At 42.9% G+C, this 17,366-nt stretch overlaps 1 protein-coding gene across 8 annotated transcripts in view; it reads left to right on the top strand.

Annotated features, from left to right (window-relative positions):
• The window catches only part of mtmr14 (myotubularin related protein 14), a 114,432-nt gene that overhangs the window by 53,895 nt on the left and 43,171 nt on the right, over window positions 1-17,366 (top strand). For all 8 annotated transcript variants that reach the window (XM_061833435.1, XM_061833442.1, XM_061833439.1 and 5 more), the window contains one exon: window positions 3,364-3,430. In XM_061833435.1, coding sequence (XP_061689419.1) covers window positions 3,364-3,430 — 67 coding nt within the window. The remainder of the gene's footprint in view (window positions 1-3,363; window positions 3,431-17,366) is intronic.

Below are 17,366 nucleotides of genomic sequence, written 5' to 3'. Positions count from 1 at the left end.
CACGGTCTTTGCCTGGATGTCGACTCAGCCCGTGGAAACCTCAGGTATCTTGAGATCCGGCTCGAAGGACCAAGTAAATGTCATGTTTACCAATTAGACATTCATTAAACTGGACAAAAAGGAAGCAAAGACACCAGCTCAAGTCTTGCGAGGAGAGAGGAGAGCAACTGTGTCGTACAATTACGCCCCTTATTTACATGAATGTTACAAAAAGAAGACGGCAAGCAAAACAGTTGGAAACAAAGTGTACTTATTTGTTCATGTGTGTGTGCATGTGTGGTCATCATTTCTTTAACAGGCAGCAGTTCTAACAGTTCTGATGATTAGATGTTTTTGTTCTTGCTATCTCCTGCTCGGCGGCTGCCACGTTATCTAGAACAGAGCAAAGCGTTTCTTTACTGGAAGCAGATGTATAATGCAGATGTATAATCATTATATTCACAATTATTCCTACAGCACCCCTGAATTAGTTACTTTGCCCGGCATGGGTCCTCCTGAGTACGCTACATACACAAGACTTGTAAAAGAGTTAGGAAATAGAACAATTACAGGCCTGTCATATCAATGAATATATCATCGAGTTCCTCGTCCATCTGTCGGGGACTCTGTTGTTAGTTAGAAGTGATCCGCATATCATCTAAATATGGCTTGAAACCACAGGGTAATATGCGCCTGGTCACTTCACTTGATTCTGAGCTGTTCTCTTCTTCGAAATTAGCTTCAGTCTCAGAAGGGGTGTCAGAAAAATCCGAAAATCACTTTTGTTCATCTCCCATAGCAGGTGGTGCAGCGTATTCTCAATGGCCACTGTCCCAATGTGACATCTGCAAATGACGTTGCAGGCAATATGGCTGCCACTGGGATGTCGAGTGAGACTTCCGCAACTTTACGCATTGACATGCTCGCCGCTTGCTTTTTTTTTCGTATGGACATTGAAATGAAAAATATTATATGTAGTTTTCATAACTATTTTAAAATGTATCTTTGGCTGTCAGTGGACCTTTAAATGTTGAAACTGCTGGATACTTAAACGTCCCGCGTTTCTCTTCCCGCATTGTAGATTTCTCCACATATTTCCCCCTCATATGGGTCATGATTGGTGATGTGTACACTGGTAAATCCCTGTGTTTGCTCTTATCACTGGTTTTTCTCTTCCCACTCGCCATTTTCTAGAAGTGCTTCTATTTATCACAATATTTGAATGTCTTGTATGAAATTTTCGGGGCCTCAAACCCCTAACTGTTGGGTCTTAAGGACACAAATCCCTCACCGTCAGATCTTGAGGCGCCGACTCCCTCACTGAGTTTAAGGCCAGGAACTCTATCCCCTGCTATATGGTAACACCTCACTGAATTTTAAACCTGGGAACACAAACCCCACACAGTTAGATCTTGCAGCCTTGAACCCCTCACTGAACTGTACTTTATGGTACAGACCTGTACCCTACCAATGGAACATGGGGAGAAGAACTACCAATACCCCTTAATACAAAGACAAGATTCTTCCCACCAAAAATCAAGAAATAAATGGTAAAATTCTTTACTGTAATTCTTTGTTGTGGTTCGTTTGGAATCCCGAGGTGATGGCCGATCCAGGAAGGCAGTCAAGCAGTAGCCCGTCCTTATTCTTTGGTAAAAGCAGGATTAGTACGCTCGTCCCGAATGATCCCTCACCGGTCGGGAGAGCCTCTGGAGCGACAATCAATGGAATCCCACTTCTGACACCAACTGTTTCGGCAAAATCTTTTTCTCACACCATAAGCAAAGAGACAATCTTGTCTTTGTGTAATTTCATTACAAAAAGTCTTTGCAAAGAGAGGAAAAGGTACAAGTCTTATGAGTTGTCACCCTTTACTAGAGATTAGATGAAAAGTCCTTTCGTTATATTAAAGTTAGAGGGACAGAGACAAAACAAGACAGTTATCAATCAATCAAAAGCCTTTAATGTCATTATATGCTGTGCATACAACAAAATGAGTGCTTCTCCACAAGGTGCAATAAAATAGAATAAAAAAATCAAAGAACATCTTAGGTTAAAATAACAGATAAAACATCAAGGCAGAGTTATTTCTAAAAAAAAAAAAATAAATACACAAAAGTGCTGTTGCATAATATTCCATTACAGTACTGTTATGTTTACTGGTTTTGAGTTCAAGGAATTGATAACTCTAGGGAAAAAGCTGTCCTTGTCTGTATTTTCTGGGACCTGTACTGCCTGCCTGAGGGCAACAGGTTAAACAGGTGATGACCAGGATGTGAAGAGTCCATTACAATGTTAGTGACTCTGCTGTGATAGCGGACGTTGGCAATGTCATCTAGGGAGGGCAGAGAGCAGCCAGTGATCTTCTGGGCACTGTTGACCACTTTGCAGAGCTTTCCTCTCCGCAGCTGTGCATCCAGCATACCACACTGTGATGCATTATGTGAGGATGCTCTCCATGGTGTTCTGTAGAAGGCCTGCAGCAGCTTAGCTTCCAAGTTTTTCTTCCTGAGCACTCTCTGGAAGTGGAATTGCTGCTGGGCCTTTTTCACCACCACAGTGGTATTTACAGTCCAAGTGAGTTTGTCCGTGATGTAGACTCCCAGAAATTTGAAGAAGCGGACTCTCTCCACACAACTCCCCATTGATGAACAGTGGGACCGGGTTGACACCGCACTTTACAACATAAATGGTGTGAAGTCCAGGATGATTTCCTTCGTGTTTTTGGTGTTCAGTGTAAGGTTGCTTACAGAACACCAATTTACCAATCTCGTCTCTGTAGGCAGACTCATCTCCTTCTGAGATGAGCCCGATCACGGTGGTATCATCAGCAAATTTGATAATGGAGTTCCTGGGATGGGCTTGTATGCAGTCATATGTGTACAGAGATTATTGCAGAGGGCTCAGTACATAGCCTTGGGGGGACCCGGTCCTGAGGGTGATTGAGGCAGAGAGGTGTGGGCTAAGTCCGACAGACTGTGGACAATTTGTGAGGAAGTCTTTAATCCAGCAGCAGATGGAAGGAGATAGTCCAAGGAGGGAGAGATTGCCAACAAAAATACCTGGGATGATGTTATTAAAGGCTGAACTAAAGTCTTTGAAAAGCATCCTGATGTAGTTCCCTTGGTGTTCCAGGTGAGAGAGAGAGCATCCATTTCAGAATACGAATGGCTGCAATTTAACGGAATATTCACGACAAAAACAAGTAACATGGTCACATTTTTCATGTCTTTTGAATGATAGGCTCCCACCGGCCTGGTGATAAATCTGACAGGCACTGCTAAACCTCCATTTCATCTCCTTGACTCTTAACTTGCTGTCTATCCAGTTGTAGCACCTTCATTACAGAATCTGTTTTGTGTTTTGTCCTCTGTGTGTTTTCAGTCATGGGACCTGGTGGAGCAGACGCAGAACTACCTGAAGCTACTTCTGCATATCATCAACAGTGATGGTAGGGAGTTAATTATTGTTATATTTTTTTAAATGAGAAATAGCTCCATCAATGAGAATTATACTGTACATCGTTACTTTGCAGCGGTTCATTGTTTGGTCCCTCTCTGTATATTGCAACTCTTTTCTGTGCTAGTAAACCTTACGGAACATCTGTCTTCTGTTATGCAGATCACTAAACAATGACTGTCCGCCCATCCATTTTCTGAACCGCTTATCCTCACAAGTATTGTGGGAGTGCTGGAGCCCATCGTAGGTATCTTCAGGCAGGAGGCAGGGTACACACTTAATTGTTTGCCAGGCAGTTGCAGGGCACATATAAACAAATATTCTTAACAAGTTGGCCGACAAATGGCAACAGTGATTGTTGTGGATATTGGGAAAAAACGTCTACCATTACTGGCACATCCACATTAAGCAGTTCTTTGGTGCTCACAATTTTATTACCTCCCCTTGCTGCCAAGCCATATAGGCAAAGGTTCTCTTGAGTTTCAGTGGCAACTCATTGTAAAGCACTAATCATTGTCTCCAGGTAGCAAATAAGCTACACTTATTATCATGCTTCTTACAAGTGTCACAAAGAGAGAACAAGGAATGAATAACTGAAGATGATTTTAAAGCAATGCTAATTGCTAAGCTATCATGACTTGCAGTTGCTTTTTCTTTTCCTTTCGGCTTGTCCTTTGACGGGTCACCACAGTGTGTCATCTTTTTCCATCAAGCCCATCTCCTGCATCTTCCTCTCAAACACCAACTGCCCTCATGTCTTCCCTCACAACATCCATCAAGCTTCTCTTTGGTCTTCCTCTTGCTCTTTTTCCTGGCAGCTCCATCCTCAGCACCTTTCTACCAATATACTCACTCTCCCGCCTCTGGACATATTCAAACCATTGAAGTCTGCTCTCTCAAAACTTGTCTCCAATACATCCAACTTTGGCTACATGGAAATTGAGCCTCTATGAGCTCATTTCAAATCCTATCCAACATGGTCACTCAGAGAGAGAACCTCAACATTTTCATTTCTGCCACCTCCAGTTCTGCTTCCTGTTGTCTCTTCAGCGCCATCGTCTCTAATCCGTACATCATAGCTGGCCTCACCACTGTTTTATAAACTTTGCCCTTCATCCGAGCAGAGACTCTTCTGTCACGTAACACACCAGAAACCCTCCGCCACCTATTCCAACCTGCTTGGACTAATTTCTTCACTTTCTTACCAAACCTCCACTCCCCGGAACCTCACTCTTCCCCTTCCACACCTCTCATTCACGTCCATATATTCTGTTTTACTTCGGCTCATCTCCTTTTCAGTGCAGGCCTACAACTTTCTAATTGTTCCTCCATCTGGTCCCTGCTTTCACTTTATATCACAATATCATCTGAGAACATCATGGTCCAAGGGGATTCTAGTCCAATCTCATCTGTCAGCCTATCCATTACCACAGCAAACAGGAAGGGGCTCAGAGCTGATCCCTGATGCAGTCCCTCCTCCACCTTAAATTCTTCTGTCACACCTACGGCACACCTCACCATTGTTCTGCTTCCATCATACATGTCCTGTATTATTCTAGCATATTTCTCCGCCACACCAGACTTACACATGCAGTTCCACAGTTCCTCTCTTGGTACTCTGTCATAGGCTTTCTCTTGATCCACAATGACACAATGTAGCTCCTTCTGACCTTCTCTGTACTTTTCCATGAGCATCCTCAAGTCAAATAATGCATCTGTGGTACTCTTTCTAGGCATGAAGCCATACTGTTGCTCGCGGATACTTCTGTTCTGAGTCTACCCTCCACTACTCTTTCCCATAAATTAGTGTGGCCCATCAACTTTTTTCCTCTATAGTTCCGACAGCTCTGAACATCCCCTTTGTTCTTAAAGAAGGGAATGAGCATATTTTTCTCCATTCTTCAGGCATCTTCTCGCCTGCTAGTATTCTGTTTAATAAGTTGGTCTAAAAGTCCACAGCCACCTCTCCAAATTGCTTCCATACCTCCACAGGTATGTCATCAGGACTAACCCACCAGGCACAAGATGTGGGTTTAAAGTTGAAGCAACATCCAGGTCTAACGTTGCAAAAACGTTCCTTTCACATTGTATTTGTAAATTGTGCCAACGTAACAATCCAACCAAGAATCCACATTGTCTTACAACGTTGAAACGTTGAAACAACATTGCTTTTACAGTGTATTTGGAAATTACATTGACGTGACAATCCAACATACAATCAACGTTGCGATGCTACATGGAAATTGAGCCATTTAAACATTATAGATTGAAACTTTTGTTATGCAGTGTGAAACCAGACTGTTTTTCAATAAAACTACAAACAATTACAATTAGGTTATACTTCTTCTTTTCCATTTGGCTTGTCCCATTAGGGGTCACCACAGGGCGTCATCTTTTTCTATCTAAGCTGAGCTCGTGCATCTTCTTCTCTGACACTCACTGTCCTCATGGGCTCCCTCACAACATCCATCAACCTTTTCTTTGGTCTTCCTCTCACTCTTTTGCCTGGCAGCTCCATCCTCAGCACCCTTCCACCAATATACTCTCTCACCTCTGAACATGTCCAAACCATCAAAGTCTGCTCTCTCAAACCTTGTCTTCAAAACATCCAACTTTGGCTGTCCCTCTAATGAGCTTGTTTCTAATCCTATCCAACCTGTTCACTCCAAGCGAGAACCTCAGCATCTTCATTTCTGCGACCTCCAGTTCTGCTTCCTGTTGTTTCTTCAGTGCCACCATCTCTAATCTATACATCATGGCTGCCATCACCACTGTTTGATAAAGTTTGCCCTTCATCCTCGTCGAGACTCTTCTGTCGCATAGAACACCTGATACCTTCCGCCAACTGTTTCACCCTGCTTGGACCCGTTTTTCACTTCTTTACCACACTCTCCATTGCTCCTTATTGTTGACCCCAAGTATTTGAAGTCATCCACCCTAGCTTTCTCTTCTCCCTGGAGCGTCACTCTTCCTCCTCTGCCCCTCACATTCATGCACATATATTCCGTTTTACTTCGGCTAATCTTCATTCCTCTTCCAGTGCGTGCCTCCATCTTTCTAATTGTTCCTCCGCCTCCTGCCTGCTTTCACTGCAGATCACAATATCATCTGCGAACATCATAGTCCAAGGGGATTCCAGTCTAACCTCATCTGTCAGCCTATCCATTACTACCGCAAACAGGAAGGGGCTCACCGCAGATCCCTGATGCAGTCCCACCTCCACCTTAAATTCTCCTGACACACCAACGGCACACCTCACAGCTGTTCTAATGTCCTCATACATGTCCTGTACTATTCTAACATATTTCTCCGCCACACCAGACTTGCGCAAGCAGTCCCTCTCTTGGTACTCTGTCATAGGCTTTCTCTAGGTCTACAAAGACACAATGTAGCTCCTTCTGACCTTCTCTGTACTTTTCCACGAGCATCCTCAAGGGAAATAATGTATCTGTGGTACTCTTTCTAGGCATGAAACCATACTGTTGCTCACAGATACTTACTTCTGTCCTGAGTCTAGCCTCCACTACTCTTTCCCATAACTTCATTGTGTGGCTCATCATCTTTATTCCTTTATAGTTTCCACAGCTCGGAACATCGCCTTTGTTCTTAAAAATGGGGACTAACACACTTTTTCGACATTCTTCTGCTATCTTTTGTCCTGTTAGTATTGTATTGAATAAGTTGGTCAAAAACTCCACATCCACCTCTCCAAATTGCTTCCATACCTCCACTGGTATGTCATCAGGACCAACTGTCTTTCCATTTTTCATTTTATTCAGTACACTACTGGCACCCGTCAACATATTTCCATCACGATCCTTAATCACATTTACTTGTTGCACATCCTTCCCATCTCTATTCCTCTGTCTGGTCAACTTGTTGAGGTCCTTTTCTCCCTCTTTTGCGTCCAACCTTGCATACATATTGTCATATGCCTCTTGTTTAGCCTTCACCACCTCTACCTTTGCCCTCCGTCGCATCTCTGTGTATTCCTTTTGCTTCTCCTCGGTCCTCTCAGTGTCCCACGTCTTCTTCACTAACCTCTTTCCTTGTATGACTTCCTGTATTTTGGGGTTCCACCACCAAGTCTCCTTCTTCCCTTTCCTACCAGAAAACACAACAAGTACTCTCCTGCCTGTCTTTCTGATCACCTTGGTTGTCGTCATCCAACCTTCTGGGAGCTCCTCCTCTCTATCGAGAGCCTAGCTCACCTCTTTCCAAAAGGCCACACGACATTCTTCCTTCCTCAACTTCCACCACCTGATTCTCTGGTCTACCTTTGTCTTCTTAATCTTCCTATCCGCTACCAGAGTCATCCTAAACACCACCATCCTATGCTGTCGAGCAACACTCTCTCCCACCACAACCTTAGAATCAGTAACCTCCTTCGGATTACATCACCTGCACAAAATATAATCCACCTGTGTGCTCCTACTTACGCTCCTGTTGGCCACTATGTTCCTGTTTCTTCTGGAAATAAGTGTTCACCACTGCCAATTACATACTTTTTGCAAAGTCCACCACCATCTGACCCCCCAAGTTCCTTTGTTTAATGCCGTACTTATCTCTCATTTCTTCATCACCACTGTTTCCTTCGCCAACATCTCCATTGAAATCTGCAACAATCACAACTCTCTCTCTCTCTCTCTCTCTTTCTCTCTCTCTCTCTCTCTCTCTCTCTCTCTCTCTCTCAGAACAACTTCGTCTAGTTCCCTCCAAAATTTCTCTTTCATCTCAAGGTCACATCCTACATGTGGGGCATCAATTTCAAATTTTAGCCTCATATTTCGATCTGATACTCTTTTCACCTCCAAGACATTCTTCGCCAGCACTTCCTTTAAAATAACCCCTTATCCATTTCTCTTCCCATCTACTCCATGGTAAAAGAATTTAAACCCTGATCCTAAGCTTCTCGCCTTACTCCCTTTCCACTTGCTCTCTTGGATGCACAATCCATCCACCTTTCTCCTAAACATCATATCAACTAACTCCTGAACGTTTCCTGTCGTAGTCCCAACATTCAAAGTCCCTACACACAGTTGTAGGGACTGTGCATGCCTCTTCTTCTTCTGCCGACTAAGTTGCTTTCTTTCTCTTTTTTTGACTTCGTCCTACATTACCTGAATTTCTTCCTATGCCTTGCAAATTCACAGTAGCAGGGGCGCGCGTCGTTAGCCCAGGCCATGACCTATCAGTTATGGAAGTCAAATTACAATTAGGTTAAAGAGCCCACAGTAATACAAGTATGTTTAAGATTTAGAACAAATGACTTTTATCCATTATTTAGAACAGATAACTTTTGTCTTAAATTATGTCACAAACAAAATAAAATATAATTTAATATTCCACTATGTGAACTTTAACTAGGTGTCTCTCATATTTAGTCTCCATCTGGGTTCCTCCTGTCCTGTTTCCTGCCACTGTATCTGTCAGGCATACAGCACACAAAATACTTTCAATTGTATTAATAAATGCAATATCGTTTGAAAGTTAACACAAGTACGAAATCTTCACCTGATTCTCAACTATATATTACTGGTAAAAAAAATACATTCTGTACAAAATATACAATATACCTCTTCAGGATCCGTTTGATATTTTCTTTGAGCGTTACCCCTCCAACTTTGAACATTTGTGATTTCTGCAAATGAAAGAGGATGGCAAAATTCCAAATTAGTTTGTTGTGAAAATTAAACTACTTTTTCCATACTTGATCATACCAGTTTTGCAAAAGTAGAGGGGTCTTCCATCACCTTCTGTTCAAAGACAATGAATTCAGCCAAAGATTTTATCTCTACAATGTCCATGTCCTCTTCTTGTGCTGCCCTATGTCATGATGCCTGGCAGTGTCCCTTATCTCTGTAAGCAGCCTCAGCACTTTTTTTCTGGAACCCTGAACAACAACACACGTACAATCCAAAAACACAAATATGACACAAATGTCTGAAGATGAGTTATTTGTAGACATTTGGCTTACTTTCTTCGGACGTGGGCCAACTCTCTTTAAAGAAATGAGAGAGGCTCGTGGTTGGTGGTGGTGGATGGCTTGAGGTTGATGGGAGATGGCTTTGTTTTGAATGTCTCGGGGTTCTTCATGGTGACCATAAACATCCTGATCCACTGCCTAGAACAATACGAATAAAACAGAGTATTGGAGTGATCATGTTTTTTATTGTGCTTTTTAGGCGAGATTTCTTCTTATAAAAGCACCACATTTCCTTCAATCCACACTCCTCTGGCCCACATCTTGATGTAACACTGACAGACACACAAACACAACATGTCAAAATAAATGAAATCAATTAGTAAACCAGTCACTGTGATTTGACGGGCACGTATGGGCCCGCGTTGCATCCTACTCACAAATCTGTACAGTCGAGCTCGAAAAATCACGTTTAAAATTTGTTACGAGTAGAAATGCATAGATATTGAAAGACGTCGCTTATTTTGTGTAGTCTGGACCAGTGTACCCTCTAAACTGCGCCACTGCGCTTAAATTACACTGGATTATTACAATACATCATGATGAAATAAAATGCTTTGATTATATGAATATTTAGTTTATAAATTGAATCTCTATTGACCTCTTTAAAAATTCTGTCTTAGTCTGTGCAGTGTCAAATTATTATGATGGTATTATGTAACAACTATATACTCAGGTATAGACTGTTTTCAACTGACGTCACACACCTTTCGATTTTAATTGCGGGCGCCATGTTGGTTTGGTGAATTCACGTAAACACACGTAACTAACCAGGAATCATTTTAGAAAGGCGTATGAATGGGGGCACACTGCTGTTATCAGTTGCTCAAACGGGTGTTGTAAATTGTCTTTCTTTCGACTGCCAGCTGTGATCAAGAACCAGTGTGAGAAAACAGAGCTGTTATCAACCAAACATCGACAATTGTGGGTGTCTTGTATTAGCAGAGCTGATCTAGCAGCCAAACACAATACTCATGTGTGAATGCAATGCATGTCTCCAAAATCTGTATCTTCTGTTTCATTAAAATAAGTTTGCAAAAATGAGTTACCGCACCGCTAGCTGTTTTGTTAGTTGAGTTAAAAATGTAGCCGTGGAAATGGAGAAAAAGGTGCGGGCTCCACTTGGGACTTGTCCCGGTCGAACCTCTCTCTCTCCCTCTCTGTAACAAAAATGAAAATAATAATCTACACCGCTTTTGTTGGTATAATCAACATAATTTAACATAAGGCTGACTATAATCACGCGGTACATATTTAAATTGCATTGTGCGGTAAACTAACCTTAGCAGTGTGGCGAGACAGGTTGCTTAAAATGGATATCGCCGCATGACGAACCCAAACATTGATGAATTGGTTGTAGGGCTTCAGACCTTTGTAATTCTTTAGTTGTCCCACGGTATAAGCGCTTGTCGAGAAGAGGAGATAGTTGATGATGTCTGAATAGGTTACTGACGCCCACAGTTGTGTGCTCCATTTGTGTTTCTCCAAGGATTATGGGACGATATTGTCGATCAAAGCACAATTCTTGGCGTAACGGTTTCTTGAAACAACATCCAGTGATCACCGATAACTTTCCAAAGTCTTTTTAGCTATCGTGCGTCACTTTTAACAGTCATACGAACATTTGTGTAACTCTAAAAGCATTAGAGTGAATGGCGCATCAGTAGAGTGAACCCATCCAACACGGCCAGGTGTTCCGGATGTAGTCACGTTGTCGAAAACCGTCTATAACCTGAGTTATTTTAAGGTCTTGAGATTCCATCCCTAATCACACCCGCAACTTTATATATGTCATCATATTGTTGAAAAAATAGAAACAAGCCATGCCAACTATCCCTGAACTCACATTTTCATGCCATCCAAAAGAGAAGACTAATCCATGATGATAAGGGAGGCATGCCACTTTCCTTTTCAGATCTTGTTTCATCAACAAAATTATTCTCCTACAATTCTGCACTTCATTGTGCAAGTACATTATATTAATCAGTTTTGATTCAAATGGCTTTTGAAAAAAGTTCACAAAATGTTGCTCACTGAAACAGTCACATACTGACATTCCTCCTGGCTTGGTTGCGTGAATAAAATGGACACGAGCAAACGCTGTATAATAACTTATTCTAAAAATGTTAGGTGTTATTTAAATCAAAAGTGGCTGGTGACAGATGGCTCTATCTTGCAGTTATGGTGGGTAGATAGCTAGCGGGCTACGTTAGCTAGCTAGGTAGCGGGCTAGGTTCGCTAGCTACCTGCACATTCAAGGTTCATGAACCTCGTGAAGAAACTAACAATGAAAGCCGCCCGAAGGCCAACAGATGCCGGACTCACTGCTCTCTAGCTCGTTCCGCTTCTCGGTGGCAGGATTCCCCACGGTGGAAGACACACGGGCGCTCAATCTCAATTGAGAGAGAGTGGAAATGGCGGTTAGCTAGCCATCCCTGCAGCAGATGTTACACCACTCACGACAGACGTCTCAGGTGGTGTGTGGGAAAACGTTATAACGCCACCTGCTGGCAGGCAAAACATGCAAACCTATCCCACACACAGAGAACGTCGTCACCTTCATCTGTCGACCCGGCGTCCTTGTTATCTCCTAACCCCATGGAAGTTCCCACTACAGCTCGGGCGGATAATGTACGGCTGACATGAACTGAAACTATCGGCCACTGTGGGACCTCACAGCCTGGACGTGCGGACTGATAGTTTGGACAGATTAGTTATAATAAAATTTGTTAATCACAACGAAAGATTGCCAACGATTTGAAAACTAGGAATGGCAGCGTTATGTGCAGTGCATCATGGAAATATTTTCAGCCAGTCACTGACACATCTAGACAAGTTGTGAATTAACATGTACCCGTGGTTAATTTAGTTGCGACATCCACGGGGAATCAAGGTGTAAACGTCTTTTGACAACGACAAAAATATATTGTCATTCAACTGTGGAATTCACATTGAATTTAGGTTGCTCGACGTCGCGACCTAATATAACGTAAATTCAATGTTGAAGCCACGTCTTGTGCCTCCTGGGAATTGCCTTTCCATTTTTTCATCCTTTGTGGTGCCTTTCTAACTTACCCCATAGTAATCATTGGCACTTCCTAATCCTTCAAACTTGTCTCTTCTACTCTTCCTTCTCTCTCATTTTCTTCATTCATCAATTTCTCAAAGTAGTCTTTCCATTTATTTAGCACACTACTGGCACCACTCATTACATTTCCGTCTCTATCCTTAATCACTTTTACCTGCTGCACATCCTTCCCAACTCCATGCCTCTGTCTGGCCAACCTGTAGAGATCCTTTTCTCCTTTTTTTCATGTCCAACCTGGTGTACATGTCGTCATATGCCTCTTGTATAGCCTTCGCCACCTCTACCTTTCTTACGTCGCATCTCAATGTATTCCTTTGGCGTCTCCTCAGTACTCTAGGTGTCCCACTTCTTCTTCGCTAACCTTTTTCTTTGTATGACTTCCTATATCTTGGGGTTCCACCATCAAGTCTCCTCTCCTTTCCTACCAGAAGACACACCAAGTACTCTCCTGCCTGTCTCTCTGAATACCTCGGCAGTGGTATTCCAGTCTTCTGGGGGGGCTCTTCCAGACCATCGAGAGCCTGCCTCACATCTCTTCGAAATGCCACATAACATTCTTCTTTTCTCAAATTCCACCACCTGATTCTCTTCTCTCCCTTTGTCTTCTTAATTTTCCTGTGTACATACACGTGTACACAGGTCTGTGTGTACACATATGTGTACATCCAGGAATTTGGCATTGTTCACCCACTGTACTGCAGCACCCTTGATCTTTAGCAGGGGATGCTGAGTGTGCCCTCGTCTGAAGTCCACTATGATCTCCTTAGTCTTCTCCACATTCAGGTCGAGGTTGTTGTCCTTCCACCACATAGCCAGGTGGCTCACCTTACTCCTATATCTTTTCTCATTGTAGTTTGCGAGACTCACCACAGTCGTGTTCTCTGCAAACTTGATGAAGTGGTTCAAGCCTCATGTGGGTGCGCAGATGTGGGTCAGCAGAGTGACGTCGAACGTGCTAACCACGCATGGTTGCACTGTGTTCAACATGAGGGTGTTAGAGGTATTGCTGCTGACCCGAACTGGCTGTGATCTCCCCATTAGGAAGTCCAACAGCCAGTTGCATGGGGAGGTGTTGAGTCCCAGCAGGTCTATTTTGAGTATGAGGTGCTGGGGGATGATGGCATTGAATGCTAAGATGAAGTCGATGAGCTTGATTCTGACAAGTGAGTCTTTGGTCTCCAGGTGGGTAAAGGGTGAGTGTAGGGCAATTAAGATGGCATCATCGGTAGAGTGGGTAGACCGATATGCAAACTGGTCGGGGTCCCGTGTGGAGGGAGGGAGGCCTTTAGCTTTAGTGAAGACCAGTGTTCCATGACTCTACTATAAGACACTGGCCAAACATGGCACCCACTGAAGATTTTCCAGGTAAAAGCCCCTGCTGTTAGCAAAGAAAACAAAGGCCGGTCACTCTTTTTTGCCCAAAAAAAGCCCCATCTTGATGAGCCTCAAGACTTTTGGAGAAACATTCTGTGGACAGACGAGTCAAAAATTTAAACTCTTGTAAGGTGTGTGGCCTTAATGGCAAAGCATTTGATAAACAGAACATTATGCACAGTGATGGCAGCGTGATGATCTGGGGCTGCCTCAGGACCAGGACAACTTACTGTGATTGATGGAACAATGCAGCCTTTCTGCTGTGTACCAAAAATCCTGAAGGACAACATCCAGCCATCAGTTCGTGTTCTCAAACTGAAGTGCTCTTGGATTATGCAACAGGACAATGATCCAAAAGACACCAGAAACTGTGCCTCTGAATGGGGAAAAAAAAAGCCAAAGTCTGGATTTAAATCTAATTGAGATCCTGTAAATGGGCCGTTCATGAGAGACACCCCCCCATATGACAGAGTTGAAACAATTTTGCAAAGATGAGTGGGACAAAATACCTGCAGAGCATTTATCTATTATTCCGGTAAACGATACAGTAAATTGTAGGTATTGTTGGAGATTTAACTGTGCACGCACACACACATGCAGCAACATCAGGATTCAAACATTCAAAGTACGGCTCCATAAACAGGATTCGCACGTGGCCCTAAAAGTCCCTAAAAAACCCTAAATTTCTGAGGGTGCATTTAGGGGCCCCTAAAAGTCCTCAAAATTCACTGAAAACCGGTCAAGTCCTTAAAAAGGCCTTAAATGTAAAAAAATCAAAGGGAGGACCTCTACCGCCAAAATTCTCCCTAAAAAAAGGAATCTTTTATTTAAAAAAAATAGAGATCCGTCTGGCGTCCAAAACAGCCGGAAATTGTCAACGGAAGTCACTCTGTCTTCACTACTAGTCGCCGACTTTTCGTCGATATTCCATTATTTGTTTCCGTGAGTAGGCATTTCACTTCATCTTGGTAGCGTAGTTCTTTGATCGATCCAACTTGTATAATGGGGAAGTGGATTTTTCAAGATGTGTGGGTTGAAAGTAAAGAGTTTTGGAGCTGGGTTTGTCGAGATCCAAAAGATCGGCACATGTTCAACTGTCATCTGTGCAAACAGCGTTACCAGCTTGGAAAGATGGTCGTCAAAGCACTGAAGTTGCACCGGGAAAAACAGGAGACACGTTGATTTGGCGAAGACTGTCTCATCTTCTGTTAGTATGAATCTGTTTCTGTCAAAATATCAAGATAGTGAAGCATCAACTTCAGGCAGTAGTACTGGCAGTGCATGCGCACCAACAGTTGTCCAGTCATCGACTTCAACCAGCCAGAAGTCAGGCTTTATGAATGTAGTTCAATACACGAAAACGGACTCGTTAAAGGCAGAGATCGTGTGGACTTTAAAAGTGATCTGCAGCTGTTACAGTTACAAATCTTGTGAAAATAATTCAAAAGTGTTTGCAGTCATGTTTCCAGAAAGTGACATTGCTAAAAACTACCACTGTGGAGAAAGGAAGACTTCGTACCTGGCTACATTTGGCATCGCTGCCCACTTTTCATCTCTACTGAGGCAGAAAGTGAAGGCTGAATCAGAGTATGTCCTCCTCTTTGAGTCTCTAAATCATGACAGGGTTCGCACGCGGCCCTAAAAGTCCCTAAAAACCCCTAAATTTTCGAAGGTGCATTTAAGGGCCCCTAAAAGTCATTAAAAATCTGTGAAAACCGGTCAAGCCCCTAAAAAGGCCTTAAATTAAAAAAATATCAAAGGGAGGACCTCTACCACCAAAATTTTCCCTAAAAAATATATCTTTTATGCAAAAAAAAAAAAAATAGCGATTCGTCTGGCGTCTAAAACAGCCGGAAATTATGAACGGAAGTCACCGTGTTGACAACTACTCGCCATCTTGTCGATATTCCATTGTTTGTTTCCGTGAGTAGACATTTCACTTCGTCTTCGTTACGAAGTAGCATAGTTCTTTCATCGATCCAACTTGTATCACGGGGAAGTGCATTTTTCAATATGCTTGGGTTGAAAGTAAGGAGTTCGGGAGCTGGGTTCGTCGAGATCCAAAAGATTGGCACATGTTTTACTGCCATCTGTGCAAGCAGAGTGACCAGCTTGAAAAGATGGGCATCAAAGCGCTGGAGTCGCACCGGAAAAACAGGAGACACGCTGATTTGGTGAAGACTCTCTCATCTTCCGTTGGTATGAATCTGTTTCTAAAATATCAAGATAGTGAAGCATCAACTTCAGGCAGTGGTACTGGCAGTGCATGCGCACTAGGGATTGCAAAAAAAACGCTTACTTTCATAACCGGTTTTAACCGAACAGATGTAACAAAAAAACGATTAACCGGTTTTAAAACCGGCACCACAGTGGTGTTTACATAATTCACCCGCCGGACCTCGAGCTGGGGTGCGGGGTTCTGCACGGACTGTTTTTGTTGTTGCTCTTCCGGAGTGACGAGTTCACAGAGTTCCCCCCGTTATGCAAGGAGTGTTTTGATGTCTGCCAATAAAACAAGTTTTCTTCCTGTGTCCGACACTCCGCCTCCGACTCCTTTTCTCCGGCGCTACACGATCGATCGTTAATTTACTCCGCGGTAATGAGGTAGTTTGTATACAATATTGACAAGCAAGCTTGTTGATTGTGGCTTTCAACAACGCACTCGTGAAAGTAACAATTTTTGTATTTTTTTTTGTAAAAATGTTTTAATGTTGACATTCTTCTTTTGGACTTTCAGAAAGAGCATGAAAGTATACTGAGCGTTTCTTCGATGCCATGTTTGATGTTTCTTTGATCTAACTGAATGTTCTTTTGAGTCCAACTTTACTCTAACAGCGAAACTTGAAAAAAGTGGAAATGATGTTGAAAACATAGCGCAATGTGGAGTACCGGAACCAGAAGAAATGATTGGAAATTTTAACCGATTTCGAAAGTCCGATTACGGTTTCAGTTTTAAAAAATAACCGGTTATTTGTAACCGGTTGTGATCCCTAATGCGCACCTACTGCTGTCCAGCCATTGACTTTAACCAGCCAGAAGTCAGGCTTCATGAATGTAGTTCAATACACGAAGATGGACTCGTTAAAGGCAGAGATCGTGTAGACTTTAAAAGTGATCTGCGGCCAATACAGTTACAAATCTTGTGAAAATAATTCAAAAGTGTTTGCAGTCATGTTCCCAGACAGTGACATTGCTAAAAACTACCACTGTGGGGAAAGGAAGACTTCGTACCTGGCTACATTTGACATCGCTGCCCACTTTTCATCTCTACTGCCTCAAAGCCAAAAAAGCCAGAATAGAGACTGACATATCTACGCTTATTGAGAAGGCTGACAGGCTGTGTGAGGAGGCAGAAGAAAAGAGGAATCTGAGGTTTATCACTGAGGCCAATGCACTCAGAGACAAAGCAAAGGACAAGAGAGACACTTTGGCACCTCTGCAGCAACAAATAGAGGAGGCACTGGGTAGGCTCAAGGAGCTAGA

This window comes from Syngnathoides biaculeatus, chromosome 10, assembly GCF_019802595.1.
Source record: "Syngnathoides biaculeatus isolate LvHL_M chromosome 10, ASM1980259v1, whole genome shotgun sequence".
Lineage (NCBI taxonomy): Eukaryota > Metazoa > Chordata > Actinopteri > Syngnathiformes > Syngnathidae > Syngnathoides > Syngnathoides biaculeatus.
The sequence above is the reverse complement of the archived record's forward strand: the minus strand, read 5'-3'. Positions and strand labels throughout refer to the sequence as shown.